Source organism: Carcharodon carcharias, chromosome 8, assembly GCF_017639515.1.
Source record: "Carcharodon carcharias isolate sCarCar2 chromosome 8, sCarCar2.pri, whole genome shotgun sequence".
Taxonomy (NCBI): Eukaryota; Metazoa; Chordata; class Chondrichthyes; order Lamniformes; family Lamnidae; genus Carcharodon; species Carcharodon carcharias.
The window spans coordinates 893339-916277 of NC_054474.1; the positions used below are offsets into that span (position 1 = coordinate 893339).

General features: G+C 44.0%; 1 protein-coding gene across 1 annotated transcript in view; it reads right to left on the reverse strand.

Annotated features, from left to right (window-relative positions):
• The window catches only part of stard15 (StAR-related lipid transfer (START) domain containing 15), a 311243-nt gene that overhangs the window by 141408 nt on the left and 146896 nt on the right, over positions 1 to 22939 (reverse strand). Inside the window, exons 2-3 of the mRNA XM_041193464.1 lie at positions 22138 to 22285; positions 8062 to 8165 (exon numbers count right to left, since the gene is read on the reverse strand). Coding sequence (XP_041049398.1) covers positions 8062 to 8165; positions 22138 to 22285 — 252 coding nt within the window. The remainder of the gene's footprint in view (positions 1 to 8061; positions 8166 to 22137; positions 22286 to 22939) is intronic.

Sequence of the window (22939 nt, forward strand, 5' to 3'; positions counted from 1 at the left end):
GATCAGTCCCACTCTCACTCACTACCACACTAGAATTGATCAGTCCCACTCTCACTTACTACCACACTAGAATTGATCAGTCCCACTCTCATCTCAGTACCACACTAGAATTGATCAGTCCCACTCTCACTCACTACTATATTAGCATTGATCAGTCCCACTCTCACTCACTATCACACTATCATTGATCAGACCCACTCTCACTCACTACCATACTAGCATTGATCAGTCCCACTCTCAGTCACTGCCACACTAGCATTGATCAGTCCCACTCTCACTCACTACCACACTAGCATTGATCAATCCCCCTCTCGCTCACTACCACACTAGCATTGATCTGTCCCACTCTCACTCACTACTACACTAGCATTGATCAGTCCCACTCTCACTCACTAACATACTAGCATTGATCATTCCCACTCTCACTCACTACCACACTAGAATTGATCAGTGCCACTCTCACTCACTAACATACTAGCATTGATCATTCCCACTCTCACTCTCTCCCACACTGGCATTGATCAGTCCCACTCTCACTCACTACCACACTAGCATTGATCAGTCCCTCTCTCACTCACTACCATACTAGCATTGAAAAGTCCCAGTCTCACTCATTGCCACACTATCATTGATCAGTCCCATTCTCACTCACTACCACACTAGAATTGATCAGTCCCACTCTCACTCACTACTATATTAGCATTGATCAGTCCCACTCTCACTCACTACCATACTAGCATTGATCAGTCCCACTCTTACTCACTACCACACTAGCATTGATCTGTCCCACTCTCACTCACTACCACACTAGCATTGATCAATCCCCCTCTCGCTCACTACCACACTAGCATTGATCAGTTCCACTCTCACTCACTACTACACTAGCATTGATCAGTCCCACTCCCACTCACTAACATACTAGCATTGATCATTCCCACTCTCACTCACTACCACACTAGAATTGATCAGTCCCACTCTCACTCTCTACCACACTAGCATTAATCAATCCCACTCTCACTCACTGCCACACTAGCATTGATCAGTCCCACTCTCACTCACTACCATACTAGAATTGATCAGACCCACTCTCACTCACTACCACACTTGAATTGATCAGTCCCACTCTCAATCACTGCCACACTTGAATTGATCAGTCCCACTCTCACTCACTACGACACTAGCATTGATCAGACCCACTCTCACTCACTACCATACTATTATTGATCATTCCCACTCTCACTCACTACCTTATTTGCATTGATCAGTCCCACTCTCACTCACTGCCACACTAGAATTGATCAGTCCCACTCTCACTCACTACTATATTAGCATTGATCAGTCCCCATCTCACTCACTACCACACTAGCATTGATCAGTCCCACTCTCACTCACTACCACACTAGCATTGATCAGTCCCACTCTCACTCACTACCACACTAGAATTGATCAGTCCCACTCTCACTTACTACCACACTAGAATTGATCAGTCCCACTCTCATCTCAGTACCACACTAGAATTGATCAGTCCCACTCTCACTCACTACTATATTAGCATTGATCAGTCCCACTCTCACTCACTACCACACTAGCATTGATCAGTCCCGCTCTCACTCACTACCACACTAGAATTGATCAGTCCCACTCTCACTCACTACTATATTAGCATTGATCAGTCCCACTCTCACTCACTACCATACTAGCATTGATCAGTCCCACTCTCAGTCACTGCCACACTAGCATTGATCAGTCCCACTCTCACTCACTACCACACTAGCATTGATCAATCCCCCTCTCGCTCACTACCACACTAGCATTGTTCTGTCCCACTCTCACTCACTACTACACTAGCATTGATCAGTCCCACTCTCACTCACTAACATACTAGCATTGATCATTCCCACTCTCACTCACTACCACACTAGAATTGATCAGTGCCACTCTCACTCACTAACATACTAGCATTTATCATTCCCACTCTCACTCTCTCCCACACTGGCATTGATCAGTCCCACTCTCACTCACTACCACACTAGCATTGATCAGTCCCACTCTCACTCACTAACATACTAGCATTGATCCATCCCACTCTCACTCACTACCACACTAGCATTAATCAATCCCACTCTCACTCACTGCCACACTAGAATTGATCAGTCCCTCTCTCACTCACTACCATACTAGCATTGAAAAGTCCCAGTCTCACTCATTGCCACACTATCATTGATCAGTCCCATTCTCACTCACTACCACACTAGAATTGATCAGTCCCACTCTCACTCACTACTATATTAGCATTGATCAGTCCCACTCTCACTCACTACCATACTAGCATTGATCAGTCCCACTCTTACTCACTACCACACTAGCATTGATCTGTCCCACTCTCACTCACTACCACACTAGCATTGATCAATCCCCCTCTCGCTCACTACCACACTAGCATTGATCAGTTCCACTCTCACTCACTACTACACTAGCATTGATCAGTCCCACTCCCACTCACTAACATACTAGCATTGATCATTCCCACTCTCACTCACTACCACACTAGAATTGATCAGTCCCACTCTCACTCTCTACCACACTAGCATTAATCAATCCCACTCTCACTCACTGCCACACTAGCATTGATCAGTCCCACTCTCACTCACTAACATACTAGCATTGATCATTCCCACTCTCACTCACTACCACAATAGCATTAATCAATCCCACTCTCACTCACGGCCACACTAGAATTGATCAGTCCCACTCTCACTCACTACCATACTAGCATTGAAAAGTCCCACTCTCACTCATTGCCACACTATCATTGATCAGTCCCATTCTCACTCACTACCACACTAGAATTGATCAGTCCCACTTTCACTCACTACTATATTAGCATTGATCAGTCCCACTCTCACTCACTACCACACTAGCATTGATCAGACCCACTCTCACTCACTACCATACTAGAATTGATCAGACCCACTCTCACTCACTACCACACTTGAATTGATCAGTCCCACTCTCAATCACTGCCACACTTGAATTGATCAGTCCCACTCTCACTCACTACGACACTAGCATTGATCAGACCCACTCTCACTCACTACCATACTATTATTGATCATTCCCACTCTCACTCACTACCTTATTTGCATTGATCAGTCCCACTCTCACTCACTGCCACACTAGAATTGATCAGTCCCACTCTCACTCACTACTATATTAGCATTGATCAGTCCCCATCTCACTCACTACCACACTAGCATTGATCAGTCCCACTCTCACTCACTACCACACTAGCATTGATCAGTCCCACTCTCACTCACTACCACATCAGGATTGATCAGTCCCACTCTCACTCACTACTATATTAGCATTGATCAGTCCCACTCTCACTCACTACCACACTAGAATTGATCAGTCCCACTCTCACTTACTACCACACTAGAATTGATCAGTCCCACTCTCATCTCAGTACCACACTAGAATTGATCAGTCCCACTCTCACTCACTACTATATTAGCATTGATCAGTCCCACTCTCACTCACTACCACACTAGCATTGATCAGTCCCGCTCTCACTCACTACCACACTAGAATTGATCAGTCCCACTCTCACTCACTACTATATTAGCATTGATCAGTCCCACTCTCACTCACTACCACACTATCATTGATCAGACCCACTCTCACTCACTACCATACTAGAATTGATCAGACCCACTCTCACTCACTACCACACTTGAATTGATCAGTCCCACTCTCAATCACTGCCACACTTGAATTGATCAGTCCCACTCTAACTCACTACGACACTAGCATTGATCAGACCCACTCTCACTCACTACCATACTATTATTGATCATTCCCACTCTCACTCACTACCTTATTTGCATTGATCAGTCCCACTCTCACTCACTGCCACACTAGAATTGATCAGTCCCACTCTCACTCACTACTATATTAGCATTGATCAGTCCCCATCTCACTCACTACCACACTAGCATTGATCAGTCCCACTCTCACTCACTACCACACTAGCATTGATCAGTCCCACTCTCACTCACTACCACACTAGAATTGATCAGTCCCACTCTCACTCACTACTATATTAGCTTTGATCAGTCCCACTCTCACTCACTACCACACTAGAATTGATCAGTCCCACTCTCACTTACTACCACACTAGAATTGATCAGTCCCACTCTCATCTCAGTACCACACTAGAATTGATCAGTCCCACTCTCACTCACTACTATATTAGCATTGATCAGTCCCACTCTCACTCACTACCACACTAGCATTGATCAGTCCCGCTCTCACTCACTACCACACTAGAATTGATCAGTCCCACTCTCACTCACTACTATATTAGCATTGATCAGTCCCACTCTCACTCACTACGACACTATCATTGATCAGACCCACTCTCACTCACTACCACACTAGCATTGATCAGTCCCACTCTCAGTCACTGCCACACTAGCATTGATCTTTCCCACTCTCACTCACTACCACACTAGCATTGATCAATCCCCCTCTCGCTCACTACCACACTAGCATTGATCTGTCCCACTCTCACTCACTACTACACTAGCATTGATCAGTCCCACTCTCACTCACTAACATACTAGCATTGATCATTCCCACTCTCACTCACTACCACACTAGAATTGATCAGTGCCACTCTCACTCACTAACATACTAGCATTGATCATTCCCACTCTCACTCTCTCCCACACTGGCATTGATCAGTCCCACTCTCACTCACTACCACACTAGCATTGATCAGTCCCACTCTCACTCACTAACATACTAGCATTGATCCATCCCACTCTCACTCACTACCACACTAGCATTAATCAATCCCACTCTCACTCACTGCCACACTAGAATTGATCAGTCCCTCTCTCACTCACTACCATACTAGCATTGAAAAGTCCCAGTCTCACTCATTGCCACACTATCATTGATCAGTCCCATTCTCACTCACTACCACACTAGAATTGATCAGTCCCACTCTCACTCACTACTATATTAGCATTGATCAGTCCCACTCTCACTCACTACCATACTAGCATTGATCAGTCCCACTCTTACTCACTACCACACTAGCATTGATCTGTCCCACTCTCACTCACTACCACACTAGCATTGATCAATCCCCCTCTCGCTCACTACCACACTAGCATTGATCAGTTCCACTCTCACTCACTACTACACTAGCATTGATCAGTCCCACTCCCACTCACTAACATACTAGCATTGATCATTCCCACTCTCACTCACTACCACACTAGAATTGATCAGTCCCACTCTCACTCTCTACCACACTAGCATTAATCAATCCCACTCTCACTCACTGCCACACTAGCATTGATCAGTCCCACTCTCACTCACTAACATACTAGCATTGATCATTCCCACTCTCACTCACTACCACAATAGCATTAATCAATCCCACTCTCACTCACTGCCACACTAGAATTGATCAGTCCCACTCTCACTCACTACCATACTAGCATTGAAAAGTCCCACTCTCACTCATTGCCACACTATCATTGATCAGTCCCATTCTCACTCACTACCACACTAGAATTGATCAGTCCCACTTTCACTCACTACTATATTAGCATTGATCAGTCCCACTCTCACTCACTACCACACTAGCATTGATCAGACCCACTCTCACTCACTACCATACTAGAATTGATCAGACCCACTCTCACTCACTACCACACTTGAATTGATCAGTCCCACTCTCAATCACTGCCACACTTGAATTGATCAGTCCCACTCTCACTCACTACGACACTAGCATTGATCAGACCCACTCTCACTCACTACCATACTATTATTGATCATTCCCACTCTCACTCACTACCTTATTTGCATTGATCAGTCCCACTCTCACTCACTGCCACACTAGAATTGATCAGTCCCACTCTCACTCACTACTATATTAGCATTGATCAGTCCCCATCTCACTCACTACCACACTAGCATTGATCAGTCCCACTCTCACTCACTACCACACTAGCATTGATCAGTCCCACTCTCACTCACTACCACACTATGATTGATCAGTCCCACTCTCACTCACTACTATATTAGCATTGATCAGTCCCACTCTCACTCACTACCACACTAGAATTGATCAGTCCCACTCTCACTTACTACCACACTAGAATTGATCAGTCCCACTCTCATCTCAGTACCACACTAGAATTGATCAGTCCCACTCTCACTCACTACTATATTAGCATTGATCAGTCCCACTCTCACTCACTACCACACTAGCATTGATCAGTCCCGCTCTCACTCACTACCACACTAGAATTGATCAGTCCCACTCTCACTCACTACTATATTAGCATTGATCAGTCCCACTCTCACTCACTACCACACTATCATTGATCAGACCCACTCTCACTCACTACCATACTAGCATTGATCAGTCCCACTCTCAGTCACTGCCACACTAGCATTGAAAAGTCCCACTCTCACTCATTGCCACACTATCATTGATCAGTCCCATTCTCACTCACTACCACACTAGAATTGATCAGTCCCACTCTCACTCACTACTATATTAGCATTGATCAGTCCCACTCTCACTCACTACCATACTAGCATTGATCAGTCCCACTCTTACTCACTACCACACTAGTATTGATCAGTCCCACTCTCACTCACTACCACACTAGCATTGATTAATTCCCCTCTCGCTCACTACCACACTAGCATTGATCAGTTCCACTCTCACTCACTACTACACTAGCATTGATCAGTCCCACTCTCACTCACTAACATACTAGCATTGATCATTCCCACTCTCACTCACTACCACACTAGCATTGATCCGTCCCACTCTCACTCACTACCACACTAGCATTGATCAGTCCCACTCTCACTCACTAACATACTAGCATTGATCATTCCCACTCTCACTCACTACCACACTAGCATTAATCAGTCCCACTCTCACTCACTGCCACACTAGAATTGATCAGTCCCACTCTCACTCACTACCATACTAGCATTGATCGGTCCAATTCTCACTCACTACCACACTAGAATTGAAAAGTCCCACTCCCACTCATTGCCACACTATCATTGATCAGTCCCATTCTCACTCACTACCATACTAGCATTGATCAGTCCCACTCTCACTCACTACCAAACTAGAATTGATCAGTCCCACTCTCACTCACTGCCACACTAACATTGTGCCCGGCCTCCACCCTTTTCTTTGTTGGTGGTGTGTCCACATGTTGGCCCCACAAAGCCATTTTGGCTTAGCCTGTCTGGGTTAGGTGGGTGGCCCCGCCATCAGGTGTTCACAAGTACTCTCCACCCCGCGGCCTGACTGCAGGCGTGGGCCTGGTATCCCTGTTCCGGGCGAGATTCCCTGTGTTATTTTTGGAACCATCATGGGGGGTCTTTGGTAGATCACTCTTTGCCTGGAACCTCACCTTGGACCTCGTTGCCAAGGGAGACCCTACCAGGAGTTCTCGCCTCCAGAAGACATAGCTCCAAGTTTCACAGGGTCACAGAATCCCCCCCAACCACCACGACAAGGTAACGATCCTCAGAGGGGCAGTAAATGCAATCATTTCAAATTTAGCTAATGTCTGGGACTCGGTCTGTAAGCATTCTGTCAATATAAAGAATAGACATTGTACGGTTTCACCATTTCCAATCCATTGGACTTACAGTGAGTAATGTTTAATCAGCTGCTATAGAAGCTTCTCCACCTGAAAGACCTCCACTTGTACCCTGGATTTTATATTTATTGACGTTATATATGACAACAATGCTGCAGAAAATTTGAAACAAAAACAGAAAATGCTGGAAAACCTCAGCAGGTCTGGCAGCATCTGTGGAGAGAGAATCAGAGTTAACATTTCGAGTCCGTATGACTCTTCTTTGGAAGAGCTCTGTCTCTCTCCACAGATGCTGCTAGACATGATGAATTTTCTAATGTCATACGTCAGTTCTTTTCAAAAGCAATGAACACACAGTGCTTCACCATGGACAGGAGAACCTCTTTCATGTAATGATACTCACTGGGTGCTTCACTGAATAGTTAATGATCATGTAGTCACTGCCTAGAGGAAGCCAAGATCGCAGGGTAACAAAGTCTCTGTTCTTCAATGGACTTGGACATTTCCCTGACAGACAGAGAAAACAAAGAGTACTTTAGTATTAGTTACACAGGAATGTTGCCATAAAATGTGCTGTATTTTGAATCACAGAATGGTTATAGCACAGAGAAGTCCATTCGGCCCACAATGGCTCTGCTAGCTCTCTGTCATAGCTACTCACCTAGTGTCCCTCCCCTGCCTTTTCCCCATAGCTCTCCATTTTTCTCTTTTCAGGTGATAATCCAATTCCCTTTTGAAATCCACAATTGAATCTGTCTCCAGCACCCTCTCAAGTGGTGCTTTCCATAATCTGAACCGCTTGCTACATAAATAAGTTTTTCCTCAAGTCTTTGTTGCTTCTTTTGCCAATCGCCTTAAATTGTGTGCCAAACAGCATAAGCAGCAAGTGATCGACAGAGCTAAGCGATCCTACAACCAACAGATCAGATCTAGCTCTACAGTCCTGCCACATCCAGTCATGAATGGTGATGAACAATTAAACAACTCACTAGAGGAAGAGGCTCCACAAATAACCTCATCCCCAAAGAAGGAGGAGCCCAGCACATCAGTGCAAAAGATAAGGCTGAAGCATTCGCAACAATCTTCAGCCAGAAGTGCCAAGTGGATGATCCATCTCGACCTCCTCCAGAGGTCCCCAGCATCACAATTGCCAGTCTTCAGCCAATTCAATTCACTCCACTTAATATCAAGAAACGGCTGAAGACACTGGATATTGCAAAGGCTATGGGCCCTGACAACATTCCAGCAATAGTGTTGAAGATTTGTGCTCCAGAACTTGCCACGCTCCTAGCCAAGCTGTTCCAGTACAGTTTCAGTTTCAAAGCTGACATCTACCCAGGTATGTGGAAAATTGCCCAGCTATGTCTGGTACACAGCAGGACAAATCCAACCCAGCCAATTACTGCCCCATCACTCAATTCTCCATCATCAGTAAAGTAATGGAAGGGGTCATCAACAGTGCTATCAAGCAGCACTTGCTTAGCAATAACCTGCTCACTCATGCCCAGTTTGCGTTCCACTAGGGCCACTCAGCTCCTGACCTCATTACAGCCTTGGTTCAAACATGGTCAAAAGAGCTGAACTCCCAAGGTGAGGTGAGAGTGACTGCCCTTGACATCAAGGCCACATTTGACCAAGTGTGGCATCAAGGAGCCCTAGCAAAACTGGAGTCAATGGGAATCAGGGGGAAAGCTCTCCGCTGGTTGGAGTCATACCTAGCACAAAGGAAGATGGTTGTGGTTGTTGGAGGTCAGTAATCTCAGCTCCAAGACGTCACTGTAGGAATTCCTCAGGGTAGTGTCCTCGGCCCAACCATCTTCAGCTGCTTCATCAATGACCTTCCTTCCATCATAAGGTCAGAAGTGGGAATGTTCGCTGTTGATTGCACAATGTTCAGCACCATTCGCGACTCCTCAGATACTGAAGCAGTCCATGTCCAAATGCAGCAAGACCTGCATCCATTTGGCACTTCTGGCTGAAGATTGTTGCGAATGCTTCAGCCTTATCTTTTGCACTGATGTGCTGGGCTCCTCCTTCTTTGGGGATGAGGTTATTTGTGGAGCCTCCTCCTTGAGTGAGTTGTTTAATTGTTCATCACCATTCATGACTGGATGTGGCAGGACTGTACAGCTTAGATCTGATCTGTTGGTTGTAGGATCGCTTAGCTCTGTCGTTCACTTGCTGCTTATGCTGTTTGGCACACAAGTAGTCCTGTGTTATAGCTTCACCGGGTTGACACCTCATTTTTAAGTATGCCTGGTGCTGCTCTTGGCATGCCCTCCTGCTCTCTTCATTGAACCAGGGTCCATCCCCAGGCTTGTTGGTAATGGTAGAGTGGGGGGATATGCCGGGCCATGAGGTTACAGATTGTGTTCGAGTACAATTCTGCTGCTGCTGATGGCCCACAGCGCCTCATGGATGCCCAGCCTTGAGTTTCTAGATCTTTTGAAATCTATCTCATTTAGCATAGTGGCAGTGCCACACAACACGATGGAGGGTATCCTGAATACTGTCATGGACAGATGCAACTGCGGCAGACAGGTTGGTGAGGATGAGGTCAAGTGTGTTTTTCCCTCTTGTTAGTTCCCTCACCACCTGCCGCAGACCCAGCCTAGCAGCTATGTCCTTTAGGACTCAGCCAGCTCGGTCAGTAGTGGTGCTACCGAGCCACTCTTGGTGATGGACATTGAAGTCCCCCACCCAGAGCACATTCTGCACCCTTGCCACCCTCAGTGCTTCCTCCAAGTGGTGCTCAACATGGAGGAGCACTGATTCATCAGCTGATGGAGGGCGGTTTGTGTTAATCAGCAGGAGGTTTCCTGGCCCATGTTTGACCTGATGCCATGAGACTTCACGGGGTCCAGAGTTGATGTTGAGGACTCCCAGGGAAACTTCCTCCTGACTGTATACCACTGTGCCTCCCCCTCTGCTGGGTCTATCCTGCCGGTAGGACAGGACATACCCAGGGATGGTGAAGGTGGAGTCTGGGACATTATCTGTAAGGTATGATTCTGTGAGAATGACTATGTCAGTCTGTTGCTTGACTAGTCTGTGAGATAGCTCTCCCAATTTTGGCGCCAGCCCCCACATTTCAATAAGGAGGGCTTTGCAGGGTCAACAGGGCTGCAATTGCCCTTGTTGTTGTCGTATTCTCTTCTCCAAAGAAAACAGTCTCAGCACCTCCAATCTATCTACATAACTGAAGTCTCTCATACCTGGAACCAACACTCTACTGCCTTCACATCCTTCCTAAAATGTCATGCCCAGAACTGGACATAATGCTTCAGTTGAGACTGAACCAGTTCACTATAACTTCCTTGCCCTTGTGAAGAGCAAAGAGGCCTGGGTGCATACATACATAAATCATTAAAGGTGGCAGGACAGGTAGAGAGAGCTGTTTCTAAAGCATACAGTATTTTCGGCTTCATTAATAGGGTCATAGAGTACAAGAGCAGGGACGTTATGATGAACTTACATAAGACACTGGTTAGACCTCAGCTGGAGTGTTGTGTACAGTTCTGGGCACCACACTATAGGAAGGATGTGAATGCATTGGGGAGAGTGCAGAAGAGGTTTACAAGAATGGTTCCAGGGACAAGACACTTCAGTTATGAGAAAAGATTGGAGAAGTTGGGACTGTTTTCCTTGGAGAGAAGAAGGCTGAAAGGAGACTTGATAGAAGTTTTCAAAATCATGAGGGGTCTGGACAGAGTAAATAGGGAGAAAATGTTGCCTCTCGTAAATGGATCGAGAACCAGAGGGCACAGTTTTAAAGTGTTTTCCAAAGGAAGCAAATGTGAGATGAGTAAAAACATTTTCACACAGCAAGTAATTAGGGTTTGGAATGCACTGACTGGAAGTGGTGGGGGCAGGTTCAATTGAGGCATTTAAGAGGGGATTGGATTATTATTTAAATAGAAACAATGTGTAGGGTTACAGGGAAAAGGCAAGAGATTGGCACCAAGTTAAAATGTTCAGAGAGCCTGTGCAGAAACGATGGGCTGAATGGTCTCCTTCTACACTGTAACAATTCTGTGATTCTGTGACTCAAGTCTCTGCCTCTAAAGCCCAGAATGTCATATGTTTTATTCATCATTCTCTCAATCTGCCCTGCCACCTTCAGTAACTTATGTAGATATATACCCTCCACCCACCAGCCTCAGCCAACTCCCTCTGCTCCTGCACCCCCTTTAGAATTGTACCCATGAGTTATTGCCTCTCCTCGTTATTCCCACCATAATTATCACTTCACATTTATCAACATTAAACATAGCTTGTAGATTGATCCTGTAGCTTGGTGAATAATTGACACTCAAGCTAGGTGGTTTAGTATTTAGAAAGTATCTTTATTAGATAACAGAGGTGATGGTGTAGTAGTAGTGCTGCTGCATTTGTCTTCCACAGACCCAGGGTAATGCTCTGGGAACCTGGGTTCAAATCCTACCAAGGTGGATGGTAGAATTTGATTAGAATAATTAATATAAATGGCCAAGCAAGACAGTTTAAGGGCAATTAGGGATGGGTAATAAATGCTGGCCTAGCCATTGATACCTACATCCCATGAATGAATAAAAAAAGAAGTTGGAAGAGGGGAGCTAATCAAGGTTTCCAAAATTATGAAAGAGTTTGAGTGGACATAGATGTTTGCATGGGAGGAGGTCATTTGAGCCTAGTCCATCATTCAATATGATCATCACAGTATCTTTACAGTGCAGAAGGAGGCCATTCAGCCCATTGAGTCTACACTGGCTCTCTGAAAGAGCATTCCACCTTGTCTCACTCCCCTGCCTTATCCCTGTAACTTTGCAAATTCTCCCTTTTCAGGTCATGGCTGATCCTCTATTTCAACACCATACTCCTGCACTCTCCCAATACCCCGTGATGCTTTTAGTGTCCAGAAATCTATCTGTTTCTTTCTTAAATATATTCAGTGACTTGGCCTCCACAGCCTCTGTGGTTGAGAATTCCACAGGTTCATCACCCTCTGAGTGAAGAAGTTTCTCCTCATCTCAGTCCTAAATGGTCTACCCCGTATCCTGAAACTGTGACCCCTTTTCCTAGACTCCCCACCACACCCCACCCCCCCCGCCCCCCACCAGAGGAAACATCATCCCTGCATCCAGTCTGTCCATCCCTGTCAGAACTTTATATGTTTCAATCTCCTCTCATTCTTCTAAACTCCAGTGAATACAGGCCTTGTCAGCCCAATCTTTCCTCATACGACAATCCTGCCATCCCAGGAACCAGTCTGGTGAACCTTTCACTTTCAGTCCATAACTCCAGGTCATAAATACAAAATAGTCACCAATAAATCCAAAAGAAATTTAGGAGAGATTTCTTTACTCAGGGGTGATGAGAATGTGGAACTTGCTGCTACTGGGAGTGGCTGAGATTAATAACAGATACATTGAAGAAGGAGTTTGATATGTAAATCCAATGGTAAAAAAGGTGGTCCAACATTAGCACATCACTCAACACCAGCTCCGCTGGGATAGGCTCACCAACTGTCCCAGAATGGCTGGGAATTCCCTGGAATTGGCATTGATCTCCTGGTGGCTACTGAGAGCAATCTGAGAAATTTTGAGTCAGGGATTCAGAAGCTATCAAGGGAGCACAAAATGGCGCCATCCTTCACGCTGGGAGGGAAGCACCGGTTAGAATTGGTGCAGAAGCACAGGGCTCCAGGGAAAGGCAGGAAACAGCCACCATTAACAGACCAGCAAAAAGCAATGGTTTAACAGATAACAACAACGTTAATAATAGCAGGTTTAGAACCAGACAGCCTACAAACGAACAACAATATAAAACAATCGAGTGTTCCTACTGCCATTGCAATGGGCACGTTATGCAGTAAGACAGATTGAGGCAAAATTTCAAACAAAAAGGCAGAAGTTGTGACATTTATAAAATGGAGGAACCAGAAGAAACAGAGTCAGATATTTACTCACTACACAACTTAAAAATGGGTAAAACAGAGCCAATCTACGTGACAGTAGAAATGAACAGAAAACCCATTCGAATGGAGGTGGATACAGGAGGTGACAACAATCATAGGGGAACAGACGTTTAAGTATCTGAATGGAGGAGACCACACACTAAAGCTCGAAAACTCGGATGCCAGACTAAAGACATATGCTGGTGGAGACCTACGAGTGAAAGAGTGCTGGTGGAGACCTACGATATGCAAAGTTCTAGTACACTATAGAGCCATAGAGTTATACAGCACAGAAACAGGCTCTTCGGCCCATCGTGTCCATGCCAGCCATCAAGCATCTATCTATTCTAATCCCATTTTCCAGCACTTGGCCTGTAGCCCTGTGTGCTGAGGTGTTTCAAGTGCTCATCTAAATACTACTTAAATGTTGTGAGGGTTCCTGCCTCTACCACCCCCTCAGGCAGTGAGTTCCAGGTTCCAACCACGCTCTGGGTGAAAAACCTTTTCCTCAAATCCCCTCTAAACCTCCTGCCCTGGTTACTGATACCTGCGCTAAGGGGAAAAGTTTCTTCCTATCTACCCTATCTATGCCCTTCATAATTTTGTATACCTCTATCAGGTCCCCCCCACCTCAACCTTCTCTGCTCTGAGGAAAACAACCCTAGCCTATCCAATCTCTCTTCATAGCTGAAATGCTCCAGCCCAGGCAACATCCTGGTGAATCTCCTCTGCACCCTCTCCAGTGCAATCACATCCTTCTTATAATGTGGCGACCAGAACTGCACACAGTACTCCAGATGTGGCCTAACTAGCGTTTTAAACAGTTCCAACATAACCTCCCTGCTCTTATATTCTATATCTCAGCTAACAAAGGTAAGTATCCCATATGCCTTCTTAACCACCTTATCTACCCGTGCTGTTGGCTTCAGGGATCTATGGACATGTACACCAAGGTCCCTCTGATCCTTTGTACTTCCTAGGGTCCTACCATTCATTGTGTATTCCCTTGCCATGTTAGTCCTCCCTAAATGCATCAGCTCACACTTCTCAAGATTAAATTCCCTTTGCCACTGCTCTGCCCATCTTACCAGCCCAACTACTCCATGTAGAAGCCAGTCTGCTAATCTACCCCTCATGGTGATAGCAGGCAGAGGATCAAGTCTCCTCGGAAGAAGCAGGTTAATTGAGATCAATCTTGAGAGATTACTGAGATCTTAATCAGAAGCAGGAAATGTTGCAGTTTGGAAAAAAGAGCGTGTAAAGGGACTCGAAGAGCCGATGCTTCAGGACAGAGCTTGAGTTGAAGTCAGTAACCTACAAAAAAAAAGAAAACCTGCTGAAGGACTTTCCAAAATTACAAGATTCCCGCAGATCCCAGTTTGCATCTCTAAAAACGTATGAAGAAGGACAGAAGGAACTCAGCATATCTCTAGCCGAGATGAAGAATCAATTAGCCAAGAAAGCAAAACAATACTTAATTCTCCAGGAAACAACAACAAATATAAAAAAGAAATGGAAGAGCTGAAGAATCAGCTACGTGAAAGCCAAGAATCTTTAAAACTAGAGACCCCTGAGATTTCAAAGGAGCTGAGAGATGAGGAAATGCTGGAAGATTCAACCACCAAGTTCATTCAAGTTGAGCTCATACCTAAGCTTGGTCTGACCAATAGGGAAATTGAAGAGGAAGCTGAGATTAAAGTCAGCACTGCCAAGAAGAAAACCCATCAAAAGGAGACATGTAGGAAAAGAAAGCAAAATTACTAACAAGGCCCCGAATTTTTTTTTTAAACAACAGGAAGCTGATCATTTTATGTTGAATTCAGTTTTGCCCAACATCCTGATTTTGAGAACCTGCCTGACAGTTGTCCCTCACATTGTTAAACTTGGAGGGGAGGGGCAGCAGGAGTGCTGGCAATTGGGCCTGAAAGAGGGTGAAAACATTCCTGTTGGAGTCTACGTCACATATTGAAGGAACTCCCCTTGCTTTGGAAGTACCTGTAGGACCCTTTGAACCTTAGAGAGTTGAGGAGGCAAACTTACAGGTTCCTACTGGGGAACCTAATAGACAGATAACTCCTGAGAGGGAGAGGGATAAACCAGCCGAAGTTGTAAAACTACAACAGTTGACACATTTGAAAAGCCTCCATAGAGACTGAATTTGTAAATAGTTTATTTTTGTCAATATATTGTAAAACGTACTTTCAAGTAAAGGGTGAGGGATATGGTAATCTGAGGTGTAATACAACTTTAAGAGAATGTGAGCAGATTAACCATGTGACTGTATGACCCAATAGCTGTGTAGCGCGGGCTACCATGTTAATGTTAGTCATGAGTAGGGTCTGGTTGGAGAAGCACACGCCATGTTAGTGCTCTGTTGTCTGTGAAGATAAATAGCATGTGCTTCATTTCATATTGGTCTCAGCGTCTGCAGTATATTGTAATCAACTCATCTGCCGACAGATAAGTGTGCAGCTGGTTTGTGAACAAAGTGACCCCACAGTAAAACATCACAAGTATAATTCAAAAGCTCCTCACTTGAATGTTTTAATGTTTTGAATCTGCGAAGGAGAGAATGACACTGACACCGTTTGTATCTGACCATTTGGCAAATTTGAATAATTTCTTCATCAGATTCCTCCTTCAACACTGCTTCGGGTTCCAGAGGGAGGACTCACTCTGCTGGACAGTATCATTGGAACCTGATCCCAGTGGTAAGTTTAGTCTTTCTGGCTGCTGCAGATCAGGGCAAATTAGCAAGATGAACCATTGAGGTTCCAACTGGATGTTACTGAAGCAGGGTTGAAAAAGACGGAGTAATCTGATGAAGAACCTTTCCAAACTTGACAAATGATCAAATTAAAACCACACCGGTGTCATTCTGTTCTTTGCAAACCCAAACAGCCGAGTGCCGAGCTTTGGAATTGTACAGTAGAATGTGATGATCTGATCAAATTGGTTGTGACATGATAACATGGCTCTCAGTGCAAAAGAAACATAGAAACTAGGAGCAGGAGTAGGCCATTCGGCTCTCCGAGCCTGCTCCGCCATTCATTATGATCATGGCTGATCCTCTATCTCAGCGCAGTATTCCTGCTCTCTCCCCATATCCCTTGATGCCTTTACAGTCCAGAAATCTATCTATTTCCTTCTTAAATATATTCAGTGACTTGGTCTTCACAGCCTCTGTGGTAGAGAATCCCACAGGTTCACCACCCTCTGAGTGAAGAGGTTTCTCCTCATCTCAGACCTAAATAGTCTATCCCGTATTCTGAGATTGTGACCCATTGTTCTAGACCCCCCAACCAGAGGAAATATCATCCATGCATCCAGCCTGTCAGATTTGTACATGTTTCAATTAGATTACCTCTCATTTTTTTAAACTCCAGTGAATACAGGCCTGGTCAGCCCAATCTCTCCTCATGTGACAATCCTGCCATCTCAGGAATCAGACTGGTGAACCTTTGCTGCACTTCTTCTATGGCAAGTATATCCTTTCTTAGGTAAGGAGACCAAAACTGCACACACTACTCCAGGTGTGGTCTCACTAAGGCTCTGTACAGCTGCAGTAAGACATCCTTGCTCCTGTACTCAAGTCCTCTCGCAATGAAGGCCAACATACCATTTGCCTTCTTAACTGTTTGCTGCACCTGAATTCTTGCTTTCAGTGATTGGTGTACAAGGACACCCAGGTTCCTTTGTACATCAACATTTCCCAATCTATCACCATTTAAATATTACTCTGCCATTCTGTTTTTTCTATCAAAGTGGATAACTTCACACCTTCACACTTATCCACGTTATACTGCATCTGTCCTGTACTTGCCCACTCACTCAACCTGTCTAAATCGGCTTGAAGCCTCTTAACACCCTCCTCACCACTCACATTCCCACCTAATTTTGTGTCATCAGCAAACTTGGAAATATTACATTTGGTTTCCTCATCCAAATCATTGATATATTTTGTAAATAGCTGGGGCCCAAGTACAGATCCTTGCGGTACCCACTAGTCACCATCTGCCATTCTGAAAAAGATCAATTTATTCCTACTCTCTGTTTCCTGTCTGCTAACCAATTCTCATTCCATGCTGATATATTACCCCCAATTTTGTGTGCTTTAATTTTACACACTAAACTCTTATGTGGGACTTTATCAAAATCTTTCTGAAAATCCAATTTCACCACATCCACTGGTTCTCCCTTATCTATTCTGTTAGTTACATCCTCAAAAAACTCCGGTAGGTTTGTTTTCCCTTTCATAAATCCATGCTGACTTTACCTAATCCTGTTGATGTTTTCTAAGTGTCTTGTTATCACATCCTTTATAATAGATTCTAGCATTTTCCCTTCTACTGATGTTAGGTTAACCAGTCTGTAATTCCCTGTTTTCTCCCTCCCTCCTTTTCTAAATAGTAGGGTTACATTTTCCACCCTCCAATCTGCTGGGACTGTTCCAGGATCTACAGAATTTTGGAAGATGACAACCAATACATCCACTATTTCCATGACCACCTCCTTTAGTACCCTGCATGTAGATTATCAGGCCCTGGGGGTTTATTGGCTTTCAGTCCCATTAATTTCTGCAGCACTATTTTTTTAGTAATACTAATTTCCTTTAATTCCTCCTTCTCACTAGACCCTTGGTTCCCTAGTATTTTTGGGAAGTTACTTGTGTCTTCCTCTGTGAAGGCAGAACTAAAGTAGCTGTTTAATTGCTCTGCCATTTCCTTGTTCTCCATTATAGATTCTCCCGTTTTGGACTGAAAGGGACCTACATTTGTCTTCACTAATCTTTTTCTTTTTACATACTTACAAACATAGAAACTAGGAGCAGGAGTAGGCCATTCAGCCCTTTGAGCCTGCTCCGCCATTCATTGTGATCATGGCTGATCATCCAACTCAATAGCCTGCACCCGCTTTCTCCCCATACCCTTTGATCCCTTTCACCCCAAGAGCTATATCTAACTCCTTCTTGAAAACATACAATGTTTTGGTCTCAACTACTTTCTGTGGTAACGAATTCCACAGACTCACCACTTTCTGGGTCATCTCAGTCCTAAATGGTCTACCCGGTACTCTCAGACTGTGACCCCTGGTTCTGGACTCCCCCACCATCGGGAACATCCTTCCTGCATCTACCCTGTTTAGTTCTCTTAGAATTTTATAGGTTTCTATGAGATCCCCCCTCATTTTTCTGAACTCCAGCGAATATAATCCTAATCGACCCAATCTCTCCTCATATGTCAGTCCCGCCATCCCAGGAATCAGTCGGGTAAATCTTTGCTGCATTCCCTCTATAGCAAGAACATCCTTCCTCAGATAAGGAGACCAAAACTGCACACATTATTACAGGTGTGGTCTCACCAAGACCCTGTACAATTGCAGCAAAACATCCCTGTTCCTGTACTCGAATCCTCTCGCTATGAAGGCCAACATTCCACTTGCTTTCTTTACCGCCTGCTGCACCTGCATGCTTACCTTCAGTGACTGGTGTACAAGGACACCCAGGTCTCGTTGCACAGTCCCCTCTCTCAATTGATAGCCATTCAGATAATAATCTGCCTTTCTGTTTTTGCTACCAAAATGGATATTTATAGAAGGTTTTACAGTCTGCTTTTATCCTTGCAAGTTTACTCTCGTACTCTATTTTTCCCCTCTTCATCAATCTCTTAGTTTTCCTTGCTTAATTCTAAACTGCTCCCAATCCTCAGACTTGTTACTTTTTCTAGCAACTTTATATGATTCCTCTTTGGATCCAATACTATCCTTAATTTTTTTTTATTAGCCATGGTTGAGCCACTTTTCCTGTTGTGTTTTTTGTGCCAGAAAGGAATGTATAAATTTTGCAATGCATACATTTGTTTCTTAAATATTAACTATTGTCTTGTCATGCCTTTTAATGAAGTTTCCCAATCGACCTTTAGCCAACTCACGTCTCGTACCTTCATAGTTTCTTTTGTTTAGATTTAGTACTCCAGTTTTGGATTAACCTATTTCACTTTCCATCCTAATGAAGATTTCCATCATGTTATGGTCACTCTTTCCTAAATGGCCCCGCACAAGATTATTAATTAACCTCTTCTCATTGTCCAATACCAAATCTAGGATAGCCTATTCCCTAGTCGGTTCTTTGACATACTGGTCTAAAAAAAATCTCGTACCCACTCCATGAATTCATCCACCACAGTATTATTGCTAAATTGGTTTGTCCAGTCTTTATGTAGATTAAAGTCATCCTTGATTACTGTAGCACCCTTGTTACATGCACCTTTAATTTCCTGTTTAATGCTGTCCCCTACTTTATCCCTACTGTTTGGAGGCCTATAGACAACTCCCACTAATTTTTTCTGCCCCTGTTGCATCTTAGCTCCACCCAGACTGATTCTACAGCTAGATTTTCTGAGCCAATATCTTCTCTCATTATTGCACTGATTTCCTCCTTAACTAAATCTGACATGCCATCTCCTTTTCCTTTTTGCCTGTCCTTCCTGTATATTGAGTACTCTTGGACATTCAGTCCCCAGTTTTGGTCACCCTGCAGCCGTTTCTTGGTAATTGCAATCATATTGGACCCGTTTACATCTATTTGTGTTGTTAATGCATCTAGCTTATTCTGAATGCCCTGTGCATTCAGATACATTTTCTTTAGGCTCATCTTTTTAACATTTTTACTCATATTTTTGGACTATGCTCTTAGTTGCCGCCAGCCCCTGTTTCCTCTGCCTTCCACTTTTGCTTTTTACTTCTCTATCTTTCATTTCCATCTTTGTTGATCTGGAGATGCTGAAGTGAAAGGGAGCTGAGTTTTATCGGACTGGATTCATTTGCTGTGACGTTGACCAACAATATGAAGAATATCACTTTAGAAATCCCAGGTCTACAGGATATGAAGGGGACAGACCTATAAATTAAGAAAAAAAAACTTGCATAGATGTAACAGCTGACATGACCCCTGAACGCCCCAAAGAATTTAGAAACCAGTTACTTTCTTTCTGAAGTTTAGTTACTGTTGTAATTGTTGTAATATTGTTTTAAGAATGATGCCCCTTTAAGAAGCTCAACATGCACATGAGCCACATAGCTGGATGTCATCATGTAACCAGGGGCCACGGTCTCTCTGTTCACTGTAGTAACCTAGACAAAAGGATCATCTACAGATTGCTCCACTGCTTGTAAATAAACCCACCAGAGATCCTCAAGCAAACAAAATGCACCTACTTAATTTGTGTTACATGTAGATAGCTCTAGGATATCACTCCAGTCATGTAGGAAATGCTGCAGCCAAAATGTACACAGGAAGCTCCCACAAACAGCAGTGATAATACTAAAGTAATCCATCTTGGTGATTCTGATTAAGTGAAAAATATTGGCCAGGACACTGGGTACAACTGCCTAGGTGTTCTTCTGAATAATACCACAGTACAGTTTACTTCCACTTGGGAGAGCAGGCACAGAGCATCTCATTTAAAAATACAGCACCTCTGACAATGCTGCACACCCTCAAATATTTTTGTTCTCAATTCCTGGAATTGGACTTGAGCCTACAGCCTTCTGACTCAGAGGTGAGAGAGCTATCCAAATCCTAGGGTGACGGAACTGCCAAAATTTCAATTTTCAGACTCAATTGTCAAGGCTTGGGGCCAAATCTGTTTTGGACATTTCTTATCCCACAAAATTTGACAGGGTAGGAAATAATTTTACCATTTGTAAATCCCGTGCCCAGTTAACAGGACACTGGATCGTTTCTATTGGTTGGGGAATCTAAGATACAGAGGCAGAGTCTCAGGATAAGGGGCCGATCATTTAGGACTGAGATGAAGCGAAAATACTTCACTCAAATGTTGTGAATCTTTGGAACTCTCTACCCCAGAGGGTTGAGGATGTTCCATTGTTGAAAACATTTACGGCTGGGATAGACAGGTTTTTCCTCTCTCAGAGGATTAAGGGATATGGGGAGCAGGTAGGAGAATGGAGTTGGAGCCCAAGATCAGCCATGGTTGAATGAATGGCGGAGCAGGCTCAATGGGCTGTGTCGTCTACTCCTGCTCCTATTTCTTGTGAAACTATTTCAAGTTTCTTGTGGAACTTGAAATCTGTGTCACACAATGCCCGTTCAACGTAATCCAAGAACTTGGTTGGCTGAAGATCATTCTGATTTCTCACTCATATTACCTCTGGGTCTAACCTCCTATTCCTTTAATTATTTGATGTGAAGAAGTTATCAGCTGAACCAACCCTTTATTTAGGGGAAATTATTACTGGCTACCAACTGCTCCCTAAAGCCCTTCTCCACCACCATGGATGATGCTCTCTCTCTTTGTGCCTCTCCTAACAATCTATCTTCTATGTTCACACGCGTACACACAATGTCTTAGTCTCTAGATGACTAGATCAGAGTCAGCATCTCAGCTGTTTCAGTTCAATAATTTGCCTTTGCACAATTTCATAAGAATTATGTTTCATAGTGAAACAATCTGATCCTGGGGGATATGTAGTGGAATAATAGCCTACATCACAGTAAAACATCTGCTGTTGGGGGTTACTTACAGGAATAATAGCCCACATCTGCATTCACTGTCAGTCGACCAATATCGTAGGTCTCAATCATGTTGGTGTCCCATTTTTTTCTGTAGTGTGTGTCATGGAGAACATCGTACAGGGTCGCAGCTGAAACATCCTTGCAGTTAATTCTCATCTGGAACAAGAAACACTGGCAGTTTAGAAACTTGCAGAGCAGGTTTCTAAGATTAAAGATGAGGACTAATCTAATGATGGTACCAAGGTTATGTTGGAGCTTTTAATAAAGAGAATTGTGCCCATACTCATTGAAGCATACTTCTGAAAGACGCTGGACAAATCTCTTCCAGTTTTATAACTATTATAGAAAATTGGTATTCTGGAAACTGGAGAGTGTGAAGCATGTACAAGGTGTAACTATTATTAATGCCTTCCATTATCATTATTGTTCAATAATTACATAACTTGGGACTTTCTTGAAGATTCTGAGGTCATGATGGGAACCGAAAAATGTGAAGCTAATTTTTACAAATTCACAAAACTAAACTCCAGTGAGCTATGATCCAAAGTTAGCTTGCTGCATTTCTCAAGATTTTGCCATCAGAACTAATTAATCAAATAAGATAGTTACTGCAATATCAAATAGAAATTCGATCACAACTTGGATTTTTTTTTATTCTTTCATGGATGTGGGTGTCACTGGCAAGGCCAGCATTTGTTGCCCATTCCTGATTGCCCTTGAACTGAGTGGCTTGCTCACCATTGCAGAGGGCAGCTAGGAGTCATCCACATTGCTGTGGATTTGGAGTCAGATGTAGGCCAGATCAGGTGA